The sequence below is a fragment of the Hetaerina americana genome, unplaced genomic scaffold (assembly GCF_022747635.1).
Source record: "Hetaerina americana unplaced genomic scaffold, ioHetAmer1.1.p SCAF_19, whole genome shotgun sequence".
Classification (NCBI taxonomy): Eukaryota; Metazoa; Arthropoda; class Insecta; order Odonata; family Calopterygidae; genus Hetaerina; species Hetaerina americana.
In genome coordinates, this window is record NW_027286752.1 from 234,968 (window position 1) to 247,318 (window position 12,351).

The following is a 12,351-nucleotide window of genomic DNA, read 5'->3' on the forward strand; positions in this document are numbered from 1 at the left end:
GTTAGGTTGGAAACTTTTCAGACCACCCTCATATGCATGTATGACCATATATGTTCATGCATGAAACTTGCGTCCACTACTATACTCCAGAGACAAAGTAGTGAGACATGTTGATTCACCACCACCAAAGAGAGCAAAGGCAATACTGTCAGCCAGAAAGGTAATGGCTTCAATTTTCTGGGATGCAAAAGGGATTCTGCTAATAGATTATCTTCCCACTGATCAAACAACTACTGCTACACAATGAAAAGCTATACAATGCATGCATACACACGGGTCAGTGCTATGGCAAAAATACGTGAACTAAGATATGCATTGTTGCCAAACCCAAGGTGGGTTTTGCAACAATTCATATCTTAGTTCAAGTATTCATCTGATTTGGCTCCATCAGATTTCCTTCTCTTCCCCAAGCTCAAAATTTTTCATGGTTTATGGAGATTCTCTTCAAACATAAGTCAGGAAACACATTACTTGAACCTGGGAAGATTCAAGAGGGATGGAAGGAATACATAGAGAAACAATGTAATAAAGACATTAAGCGGATATGATATGGATGAGGATAGCTTAGATTCAGACATCGTTAACTCAAAGATTGAGAGGGGAGTTGAAATCTAATAAGCCCTTGAGTATAGATAAAATTCCTTCATTTCTACCTATGGGTGTAGCAAAAGGTGGGAGAGAGAGTTTCCATGGACTAATTCAGAGTATTCATGAAAGAGGAACTAGGCTTGAAGATATCATTAGGTCAGCATTGCTTCTGATCCAAAAAAGGAAAAGGCAATTGAATTTGGAGAAAAAAGAACAATTTTAAACTACTTAGGACAATTACTTGTAATTTTAGGAAATATCCACCACAGCCACTAACTTGAAAGTTAGTTTCCACACTTCAAGATTTTGTGCTTTTCCACAGACTTTGATGATATTTCGATAGTAGCAACAAGCCAGTCAAAGAGAGAGATTCCATTGAGGGATCCGGGTTCGAATCCCAGTCAAGGCAAATGATTTTTGCACTCTGAAATTGTTGCATCCAAGACACAAGCCAAAGAATACCATATAAGTCACAAAAATCAGAATTCCAACTCCCCTCTATGCAAAATACCACATTGAATACAATCAAATTGGTGATATTTTCATCACAATACTGCACATCTCCCCTTAAGGATTAAAAATAGATGCTCTAATGCAAATTAAGATAAGAAGGCACTTGCCAGACCACAAAATGACCCTTTGTAAAGATGGATTCACCAACTACCCATCTCAATATGAACCTGATGCAAGTGGATGAAACCTTTTTCTTAAGCCAGTGGAAAAGTACAAAATCTTTAAATGTGGATACTCGATATTTTCACATAGTGAAACCTGAAACCATAGAGTATATGAAGAATGATTGATGGGTGAGGGCAGAGCTCACCTGATAGTACGTACAACAGTGGGTGAAACACACATCAGGGTAGGGGGCAGTTCTTTTCCCTGCGCCACCTGGGGTTTACCAGGAATATCTGGCACCTGAAAAGTCACACAACTGATGTGAAACTGTTGGTCCCTCGAAGTTTCACCTGGAATAGAACCTGGGCCCTCTGGTCAGCAGTCCAGCTCTCCAGTCACTGTACTACCACAATCACCATTCACAAATAAATATATGCCTAATTAAATTGACACATGGTAATATCATTGGATAAGAGAAAAAGAGTATTCTTTCAGGTTTGATGGTTCCAGCATGATTCATACACAAAAAAATGAAAATAATTAAAAAAAATTTAATATATTTTCGCATAAATACATGAATATGTACATTAATGCCCTTTCCGATTTCGGTTCCTATTTTTGACATTAGTTACTTCATAGAAATTACTTCCAATCTTCTTCCTCTTTTGAGCCCTTTCAAGCCTGCGCCTCATTTTACTCGTAAGCTTTGGTATGACAGGCTCCTCCTCACTTATGTGTTTGATTTCATGTCCATTTTGTTTCTTCACTTGATTATTAGCTGATGAGTTAGTTGTCACTTCAAATGTACCACTACTAGATATCTTGAGTGATGGGTATGGACCATCATCATCATCTGAGGACGAGTCATCTGATTCTTCAGCAGCTACCGCTGAAACTTCAACACTTCCCATTTGCTCTTTTCTGTTTTCTTTTCCCTGTACGTCATTAGTGTGTATATCTTTTATCTGAGTGGTCTTCCTACCTCTCTTTTTCAAGTCTGCGCTTACTTTGGCCTGTACCTCTGGCTTCTGAATTTCTTTCATGCGATCTTCATTTTGATAAAATGGAATGACAACTCTAATTTTTTGAAATTCTTGCTTGACACAAATTGGCATTCTTTTGGACTGACTGCTACTTGCTTCAGAGTAGACAGTAGTGCACTGGCTCCCAACGACAGATATGGAATCATTTTCAATTTCAGGCCTAAGGCCAAGAACATCAGGGATTCCGGAATCATCAGGAAGTACGAGTTTCTCTGACGATACCTTACCTTCTTCCTGAACAATTGAGCCCACATTTTCATCTTTCTGTCCACCATCACCTATGCCATCTGGATGCTCTTCACCATTTTCACTCAATTTTGTTTCACTAACACTCAAGTTTTCTGTGCAAGATGATTTCTCAGTTTCTTCAGATGATTTGCCAATGTCACCCTCTACTTTGGGTGAAAATGGTTCTTCTACAATGCCATTAACTTGTAATTCTGTCTTCTTTTCCTCTTCTGTCTGTTCACCAGGGGCTACCTCTATTTTCTCACTGTCTACTATGGCACTTGATTTATCTTTACTTCCACAACTTTCACTGCCCTTGACCTTGGAAGGTTCGACAGACTGACCAGCACGCTTCGCAACAGCTTCTGGATCGGGCACTTCAAAGCCAGGAGGAGGAACATAGAATGGAAGTTTCCCTCTCTGCCAGTCATTCAACACAATTTTTGCTGTTGTTCTAACATCCGGCTCACCACCTTTTAATAATTTCCCAAATCTTCTGCCAAGGGCTTCGAGGAATTCTTCGGCAGATCCATTCTTCCAGTCCACATCCTCAGGAAGGCCGTACGTTCGGGCCAAGTGCAAAGAGTTGAGGCGGGAAAGGGCAGCTTGGACATGGTCTTCAGGATCAGGAACAAGCTCCACACGAACTACACCTCTCAACACCTGAGAAGATTGAAATTGTATGATTTTAAGATGATATGTCATTCTCATTTACTACAAAAAGTGGCTCATGATACAGCTTTCATATAATTGGACATTTAGTTTTAATTTATTTCTATCTAATCCTTCTACTAAAGGTTAAATGATTGATGATGAAGGCTTTTTACTTAAAATTTAGGCATTAGAATCAACCTACATGCACAATAACAAGATTGTTAGCCATACCTTTAAAAAACATAAGTAAACTAGCCCATTTTCTTAAAATTATTTTCAGCGAATACAATTGCATATGAAATTAGGTGAATAATAGCAATTGGAGACTGTCTTGTACTCCTGTGTCAAGGTGCACTAAAGTTAAGTTGGAAGGATTAAAATAAAAAACAATGCAACCCCTTCGCATTAAGGGTGGGTTTCAAATACCTTTTTGATGTAATGTTTAGTTTGCAAGGAATGCTTTTTGCATGTGAAGACACTGGTCTTATAGCCAGATGTGGCATTAGAACTACCATTATAATAGCAGGCATAATGCATAGCCATTTGCTAAAAGTCTATATCATTACACAGTTATATCAGATAATATAGTCATCGAGAGGGATGATAAAGGTGGCACTTGACTGTCTCAATACGTATACAGGTACAGCAACTGGATTAAAAAATTTAAGCTTGAAAAAAACTTCAATGACAATTTTGGACAAAGAATCTTACAAGAGATACATATTAGACCAAGAGCCAAGAGGTTACAATAATCCAAACTGTTTTAATGTACATTATGCTTTATATCTCTATGTACATATTACAGAGATACTGCATTTTTAACTAATTTTTGCTTTGACAAAACCCTTGTTTGAACTATGATGGTATGTATAGGTTACTTCTCTGAGGATGTTAAGGACATGATACAGGCCCCCACTTACTATGATAGACCAGATCACCAACGTAAAATCAAGGATATGTATTGTAGAATAGATTTAAACTGTTGTTTATTCCTTGAACCATTAGAGGTCATAATACACTTGACAGAAATCACGTAGGAGATAATTAGGATTGGTGGTGTATATATTTGTCGATATCTTGCATGTTATTCTTGTTACTAAATGGACCCATCTTTTTTACTGTTTTACAGCATAATTTGAACACACATATCCTGTTATCGAATATAGTGTTGCAAATAAATACTGTGTTTGTATCATTAAAATTTATTGAGTGCACGATCAAACTAATATTTGTGTAGAGGTAACATGATTTGGTCTTGCACATCATTTTATTCTAGTTTACAGGTGGTGACCTAACCTCTGCCGATACACGCCCTATCGATGTCTTGAGGGGTATTGCATGGATGTAGATGAGATACTTCATTTTATGGTTCCTCAACTTAAAATTTTTTTCCAAATTTACACTGAATTATTTGAAACTTTATGGCAATATTTCAAATTCAAAGAAACCACAGGAAATACCGTAAAAGGTTATTTTAGAGGAGTCACCTGTTGATGTGCACATATATGTAGAAATTTCACAATGCAAAAATCATCGCATTGACAGGAATTCAAAACCTTAACCCCCAAATAACTGGCTATATAGGATTCACACAAGGAATGAAATGCCATGACTAAGAGCCGTACATATAATAGCACCAAACAATCATAGTCATAAATACTGCTCCATAGTCCACCTTTAGTAGTCAAAGACACCCACTGATATGTCCTCAAGTGCACAAAATACACAGCATAAAAGTCATTAGGCTTGAATGGGATTAGATCCTGGATCCCCTACTTCATGGCCAGAAATCAACAAGTTCTCACATCAAGATAAATTGAGACATTGGGTATAGTATTGTAAAAATTTCTTCTTGAGGTAAAACCAAAAACATATATAGTACCAGTATATACAGATTTTGTTTTATCTGTAACAAATGTACATATAAATAGCTAATGATATCTAGATTTACTCACCTTGTCAGTATCTGTTTCATCTGGAGAAGGGGGAACAACTCCTGGACAATCAATTAAGTATATTCTGCGCATCAGAGTCACATACTGCCACACTTTCGTCTCTCCTGCAATGGGTGCAACATTGCATACTTTCTTGGAACGTAGGGTGTTGACCACAGAACTCTTTCCTGTGTTCGGGTATCCCACTAACCCCACACTGATCTGTTTCTTGTCAGCATGGAGGCGTGCAAATTGGCGTAGAAGGTCAATAAGAGCACCTTTGCCAAAAGGATGGGTCAGTGATGCATGAAATGCAACAGTGGGATATTCTGCACTTAAAATTGCAACCCATCGCTGTGTTACCCAATTTGGCACAAGGTCCACCTGGAGATATGAAAAAATACAGATATATTTGCAACTGTGCATGAATTAGATTTAAAGGGTCAACATCAATATCTGGAATTAAAGTAATTGAGCTTAATGGCCTTGTAAATTGATAAAATAAAATGAAAACTCCTTTAGCCAATTCACAGGGTTAAAGGGACTCCGTTATGGATACCTGGGTTAATGAACAGATGTACACTATCCGTGACTATTGACTGAAATTAATTCCATGCCAATGACAAACAATGAGCTGACACAGTCATGAAAACAATCACTCACACATTCAAAAAGGGCCTCCGTACTGGGAGAATATCACTCAAACTAAGCTAAGTTAGCAAAAACCAGGGAAAGATGAGAGTGTGCATTGGATATGCATATTTCAGCTACAATCAGCCTGTACCATTAGGTGCAGGCTGATTTTAGAGCACATTTTGGGGTAAAAATAGTGCATCTAATGAGCTGAGAAATATGGCATGTAGAAAAGTGAAGTATGCTTGTAGGAATCTAAAACTGCCAATAAAAACTTTTCCTAACTAATATATTTTTGTTATGACCAAATAGATTTTACTTAAAAAACAACCATCATAGACAGAGGTTCATTGCCTAATGTTTGAGAACAGTATAAGTGGGTGACCATGATTCATCACCTCTGGGCACAGAGTTGCAGTAGAAAATATTATGGGAAGTGACTCTGGGGACCTTGGACAAGCCATCACACAGATGACCATATATCACTGTCCTTCGAAACAATAGGATCATGTTTTTTCCTCTCACACCCCCTTGTGATTAACTTCTTTTGGGAGGGATACTGGAGGAAAGAATCATTACTTAAATATTGTATACCACACTATAATTTGTCTGAGTAAAAAGTCCTAATCACGGAGGCTCTATATTCCTATTTCAAGTTTTTTAATTTTTTTGTATTGATGGGGACATCAGCTAACTAACAGCATGATGAACAGTTCATAGTATTTAATTATTGACAGCTACCATCATCAAAAATTAAATGGAAAACAATGAATCACCTCCACTACCCTTTCCCTACCTTACTACTAGGACACCTCAACACAAGGTGACTGCCATATATTGCTAGGACAAAAATCACAGCAGGTGACTGCCATATATTGCTAGGACAAAAATCACAGCCTCTGCAGAGCAGCAATCAAGCAAATTAACACAGAGTAATGGCCACAAAATTTATAATGAACAATATGAAACAATTACTACCAAACTGATATGAAACATAAGTATAGGGCCTTGATGAAATGTTTTGATTGGGGATATTATATGCATATAAACCTCCACTGTCGAATTTCCTGCAGGATGATGTTCCACAAGAGTTACAAATATTTAATAGGGAGTACTTTTAACTAGTTGGAATTTTTAGGAAGGCTAAAGAGAAGGAATGAGTGGATCAAGACAGAGACAAGGTGAGATAGAAACCACCAGGGATTGAGATGGTGCGGTGGCTATTGTACTGGCATCCCATCCAGAGGGCCTGGGCAGCGTCGAATATTTTTCAATGGTATCCCGATCGCTACTTGAGGTGCTTTGTGGAGAGTTGCGGACTCCTTTTGCTAATAGTAGGCTAATGCCGACGCCAGGTTTCTCTCCACCCTTCATCCTTTCCTGTCCATCCCTAATGACGCAAATGACCTTAGCTGTCGGTCGCCTCCCCTAAATACTACTACTAGAAATCACCAAATAACTTACTAAAAGTCACCTACCAGACAAAAATATAAGATGCCACGAGAATTATGGTCTTAATATCATAGAAATTAATCCTATTCTAATATATATGTATTTTATTATGCATTATTTTCAACTATCTGCTTCCTCTTCAATTACCAAAATTGATGCTCCAATGCACGCTGAATTTCACATAAATTTGCAAGCTTAGAAAAATGTGTACCCATGCACATAATAGAAAATGAAATGATAAGCCAATAAATAATTACAAGTAATATTTTAACACACGCCACCCTACTTAGAAGCATAGATTATGCCAGCATTGCCACATTAAGCCTGACAAAAAATCTAATTCACCATCAACCTTGTATTAAGAAAAATATGGATCTGATCAATCTTAAAATCAAATTGCCATGGTGAATGGAAAAATGCACATATATATTAATATATTAAAGAAATAGATACCTTGTTGAGGATCAGCACTAAATGCTTATGAGGTTTTTCCTCGCGCAGAAATTTCTCAAGATGACCAGACCTGGTACCCAGGGGATCCCTAGCATCTAACACCTGAAGTACCACATCTGAGGAGTCTATCACCTGAAAAGAAAGCAAAATATACAAATATATTTCAAATAGACTGGGATCACAAATTTCTGAAATTTCCTACTGAAAGGTCCTACTCCCTTCATGATTTTCTTATCACAGGTTTATGCTTCTGCAAAAGTGAACCCTAATAAGAGAAAGATACCCTTATTAGAGGTTGCACAGCAACTCTCAATTTAAGATAAGGGTCAAAAATTGGATCATCATCTCCAGCAAGCCCTTGGGGCAGCAGGCACCCTCGATTGTGACTCAGTTGACCCCCATGCTCATGAGTGAAAGTTTTATGCTACCATGATTAATGAAAATTTTTGGAATTCAACCCATAGGTAAACAACGGATAGGGACTATTGCAATCGGGCCTATCTCATCTCTTATACACTATAATTAAAAAGAACATATAGAATAACACATTGCCTTGCATGAATGCTTGTCTACATTTATAGGCCATACTAATGTATTTTAAAATGTTTTTGAACGGCGGCACCATTGGTTTTTGCAGTGACTCATCAGCCTACATCCCCTTCAATTAGGCAATATCTTTAACTATTACTTACCGAGTAAAACTATGGTACCAAAGTGTAAAACTCAATTTATATGTTTGTGCAAAACATGAGAGAAAAGAAAACAAGAAAAAGCTTTGAACGGATATTTCTCCCTTGATAATGCATTTAGCATGGACTACTTTGACTTTAATTATATCCAACAGCAAAGTAAAATCAGCCATTAGACACTGATCACCCATGGAACATTGCATACTCTTATATTAACAGAACTTCACCAGAAACACACTTAAAAACCAGGAAATATGTAGCATATACGTAATGCAAAAGGTATTCATAAGATAAATTTTAAAAAACTATGGGAAATAATACAACTGTAACTTAAGCTGAGTCATCCACTCATGTACACCAAAATACAGGAATTTCACAGTGTAAATAACATTTTATTCATAAAATACATTTATACCTAGTGCTATTGATAAATAGATATCTTTTTGGGTAGCCTTTTTGTTACATGCATATGGGTGCCATTAATGATTCTATGATTGACATTAACATATCACACACATAAATATGTGCCATGCTTTTAGATTTTTATTAAAAAGTGAGACTACTTTCCATCATACACCACATCTGAGGCAAGAGGTCCTACTTAAGGCTCCAGAGATGGGGCTAACCAGTTGACCATAATCAATGATTTGATTGCATAACCTCTGATTAATATGGGTTATAGATTATATGCATTTAGCAGTAACAGGATTACTAATTCCAAGTGGGTTCCAACTAATTTCAAATTTCCTTAAACTGCAGGAGCCAGACTTGCGATGGGCTTAAAACTTGTGAGTTGCCCAATACTCTGCTGTGGCATGCCCTTCAGTTAACCAGCAACATTTACTTCCCATTGGCCGCCTCGGATGTGTGCAATTTACCAGGCTGGAAGTGCACAAGATTTTTTTTTAACACTTTCGGGGGCAAAAACACATTAGTCTGTTGTCTTTAAGCAGCCATATCCTTGAAATGAAATTACCATCACATGATCAGATGATTGAGCCAGTAAACTCTAGCCAAAAATCTGAAATCTAAAATTGGCAAGATTATTCGGGTCTCCCACCGGGTCCACGTTCGTAGGGTTGCCGACGTTTCGATGGCCGAGTCGTCCATCGTCTTCAGGGCATGTCGGTACTCAGGTTTGGCCGCCTTATATAGTCACCCCGAGACCCGAATAATCTTGGAAAACATTATTCGCCGGGAAAGTACCAGATCATTCTTCCTAAAATTGGCACTTTTCTAAACAATCATCATTTTTTTTGTAAATTTAAAATTGTCTCCAACTTCTTCAGTCTTAAAGAATCCTTGGACTTTTCCAGGACAGCAACCACTCTGTGAGAGGATCAGCCAACCATGGTAGTCAGCCATAAATTTAGTTTGATAGAAGATAGAGAAGGTTGGTAAGAAGACCATTGTGAAAAGTACCCAAGGGGTGACATATTCTTCAATCAGCACATGACTTTTTCAAGAGCACACACGGCAGACAAATTTTGCGACAAATATCTTTACTCCCAGGGTACAGCCACTCATCCACCTCCCCTCCTATTCACCAAGCAGCCTATTGCTGGGTGACACACCAGGCTCACAGAACACACAATGAGTGTGTATGACTTCCCTTCAACCTCCACCATTCGCTCTAAGTCCAGCATCAGCCATTGGTGTGCTTAGGTTGGATTTTCTGTGGCTACCAGGACACTTTCGTTTAAGGCCATCATATGTTATTATAGTGCCCACTGGCACTACATGCCCCGCAGAAAAGGGGTTCAAAACAGCAAGGCACACATTAGAAATTTCAAAGGGATATTAATTAATAAATTCTAAAATAAACATCAATGAATTCCTAAGCAACTTTTCATTTGGATGGAATTGTAAGAATAAATGAAATTTTTATGTGCATTTCATATATTTCTTGAACTAATAATTTCAATACTCATTAATTCGCATAGAAAAGAGCCACCCGTATCACTTCTGTTCAATCTGCTCCTCTAAATCCAACCCAGATGTGCTAAATAGACCTTAGCACACCCCATGCAGTGACAACCCATTATCTGCCCTCACTTTCATAAACAAACCTCTTCCCTGTCCTAGCCCTACCCCCTCCTTCCCTCATTTGCACATCGAGTGCTCTGAGATCCATGAAAAATTTGTTAAAACTACCAGATATAATGTATCAACATCGCATTAAAATTTATATTTGCCTAGCATGGCAGGGATCTTTTACTATGCATCATGAAGGAATTTCAAAAAGTTTCTCTATTTGCCATTGCAAGCCTTATTAATTGGATTAAATATTTAGGAGGTCAAGGCTGGGAAAATCAAAGTTGTAGGCAAATGAGGAACAAAAAATAAATTGCGATAAATCTTCAAATTATAAGAAATTAACTGTAGAGACAATCCATATGGTTTTTGTGCAAGTATAACATCCTGTGATTCCAACCCTTGCGCAATGTTAAAAGTGATGATTTGAAAGTCATTGCTGCATTTGCTTGCCAGTGTAATAAAAAACAATTTACATGCTTCAACTTGAAGCAAATGATTACCTTATGTAACTCATTCCATATTCGCCGACTCTGACCAGCACCCATGATCCAGTCCCTTGGGCCATTCCACATATCAGGTGCTTCAGCCACACGATCCCTGTCTTTCTCCCCTTCCCCATAAGCCTGTTCTGCAGCTTCAGCAGCCAATTTCAATTCTTCCATATCCCCAATCCCTTTCAATGCAGGTCTCTTTCTCTTCTTCTTTGGTCCAAACACACTATCAAAGCTCTCAGTGTCCAGGAGATGAACGCGGGCATGCTTAGCTCTTTCCTGAAGCAAGGTTACAGGCAACTTCGTTGGCTTCATAACAACCTATAGACACAAAAAAGGCGATGGCCAAGTTAAATAAAGATGGTTTCCAAACACACCTTACCGAAAATTTCATGGTGATAAAACAGAAGTATTGGAACACTTGAAGTCGACTGTAACGTTATACTTAACAAAATAAGAAAACTAAAATAATTCCTATCGTTGTCTGATGATTCAACTTGCAATTATTAAAGTGATTTATAGTTCAGATGCTAATACTTAACTTAATTTGTCGAGTTTATCTACTTAATGCGATCCTGTTCATTCTTACTTTAAATGACTGGGTGTACTGGAAGCTTACACAAAAATAATATTACATTAGATCCATAATAACCAGTTGTCATCAGGGACGAAGCTAAATTTACAACATTTATGAGCCGGTCAATGAAGGGCTAACCTAAGTAAATTTCCACGCATATTCTCCCAATATCTGATAAATTAGAGTGGCTAAAACTCATTCCATGCTACATTACTTGATAGCTACAAATATTTATCTGAAAGCAACGTTAGGCATTATTGACTTCATTGTAAAAAATTACATGACTTACATATAGCAGAGGTATAAATGGTCATTAATTTATACATTATGAGTCTCCGAAATGAGAAACGAGAAGATCAACGCATGCAATGCGTTACCTGATATGGGTTTTTGACGACTGCTCCCATTTCTTCTTGAAATCTTTGAAGAGCAGATTGTCCTATTACACGAGAATTTCCAAACCACCTAGGACTAGGCTCTACCCTGGCTACTGTTCCTGATGAGAGGCGCCCTTGGTAAGGTGCTTCTTTTACAATATGTCCAAATCTGTCTCTCTTAGCTTTGAAGTTTCTGTACATCTGCAGCCTCTTAATTGTCGATTTGGTACGAGGCTTGGCAACTCCTTTAAGTCCTTCTAAGGACCGTTCAGGATTCATGCTATGGCCAGACCTATTGAATCCTTCCTTTCGAGGTCCTTTGCCATTTTTCTTTGTGTTCCCCATTTTTATTCTGTGAAGCATACGGAATTAAGATAAATATGGACTTAATTCTAAATAAGTATTGGTAACATAACAAAGGAAAAGTGAATAAAAAGAACTAGCATTGCATACCGACTTTATGGACTTTTGACAACTATTAATAAACTGTCAAGCTTGGAATTTCAACTTCATACGATGTGTTTTCACACCATGCGAAAACGTGGACTTCCAGCTACGGCTGTCTCACGCTAAAAGT

The 12,351-nt window shown here is 37.8% G+C and overlaps 1 protein-coding gene across 2 annotated transcripts; it reads right to left on the bottom strand.

Annotated features, from left to right (window-relative positions):
• Positions 1–1,743: 1,743 nt before the first annotated feature.
• Positions 1,744–12,344, bottom strand: Ns2 (nucleostemin 2). Of its 2 annotated transcripts, none has more exons than XM_071584449.1 (6): positions 12,232–12,344; positions 11,775–12,126; positions 10,830–11,141; positions 7,604–7,735; positions 5,087–5,449; positions 1,744–3,140 (listed from the first exon to the last, which is right to left on the bottom strand). In XM_071584449.1, the coding sequence occupies exons 2-6, from the start codon at positions 12,117–12,119 to the stop codon at positions 1,794–1,796; spliced, it is 2,499 nt and encodes an 832-aa protein (XP_071440550.1). In that variant the 5' UTR covers positions 12,120–12,126; positions 12,232–12,344; the 3' UTR covers positions 1,744–1,793. The 2 variants fall into 2 exon arrangements, with proteins under 2 accessions (XP_071440550.1, XP_071440549.1); XM_071584448.1 differs by having other exon boundaries at positions 12,228–12,344.
• Positions 12,345–12,351: the final 7 nt, after the last annotated feature.

Bases quoted from the DNA above. Each gene is read 5' to 3' on its own strand.
- Ns2 (XM_071584449.1), bottom strand. From the start codon at position 12,119: ATGGGGAACACAAAGAAAAATGGCAAAGGACCTCGAAAGGAAGGATTC. The intron at 11,142-11,774 runs GTAACGCATTGC...TTGTGTCTATAG, and splicing joins TCGTCAAAAACCCATATCAG to GTTGTTATGAAGCCAACGAA. The intron at 3,141-5,086 runs GTGAGTAAATCT...CAATCTTCTCAG, and splicing joins ATGAAACAGATACTGACAAG to GTGTTGAGAGGTGTAGTTCG.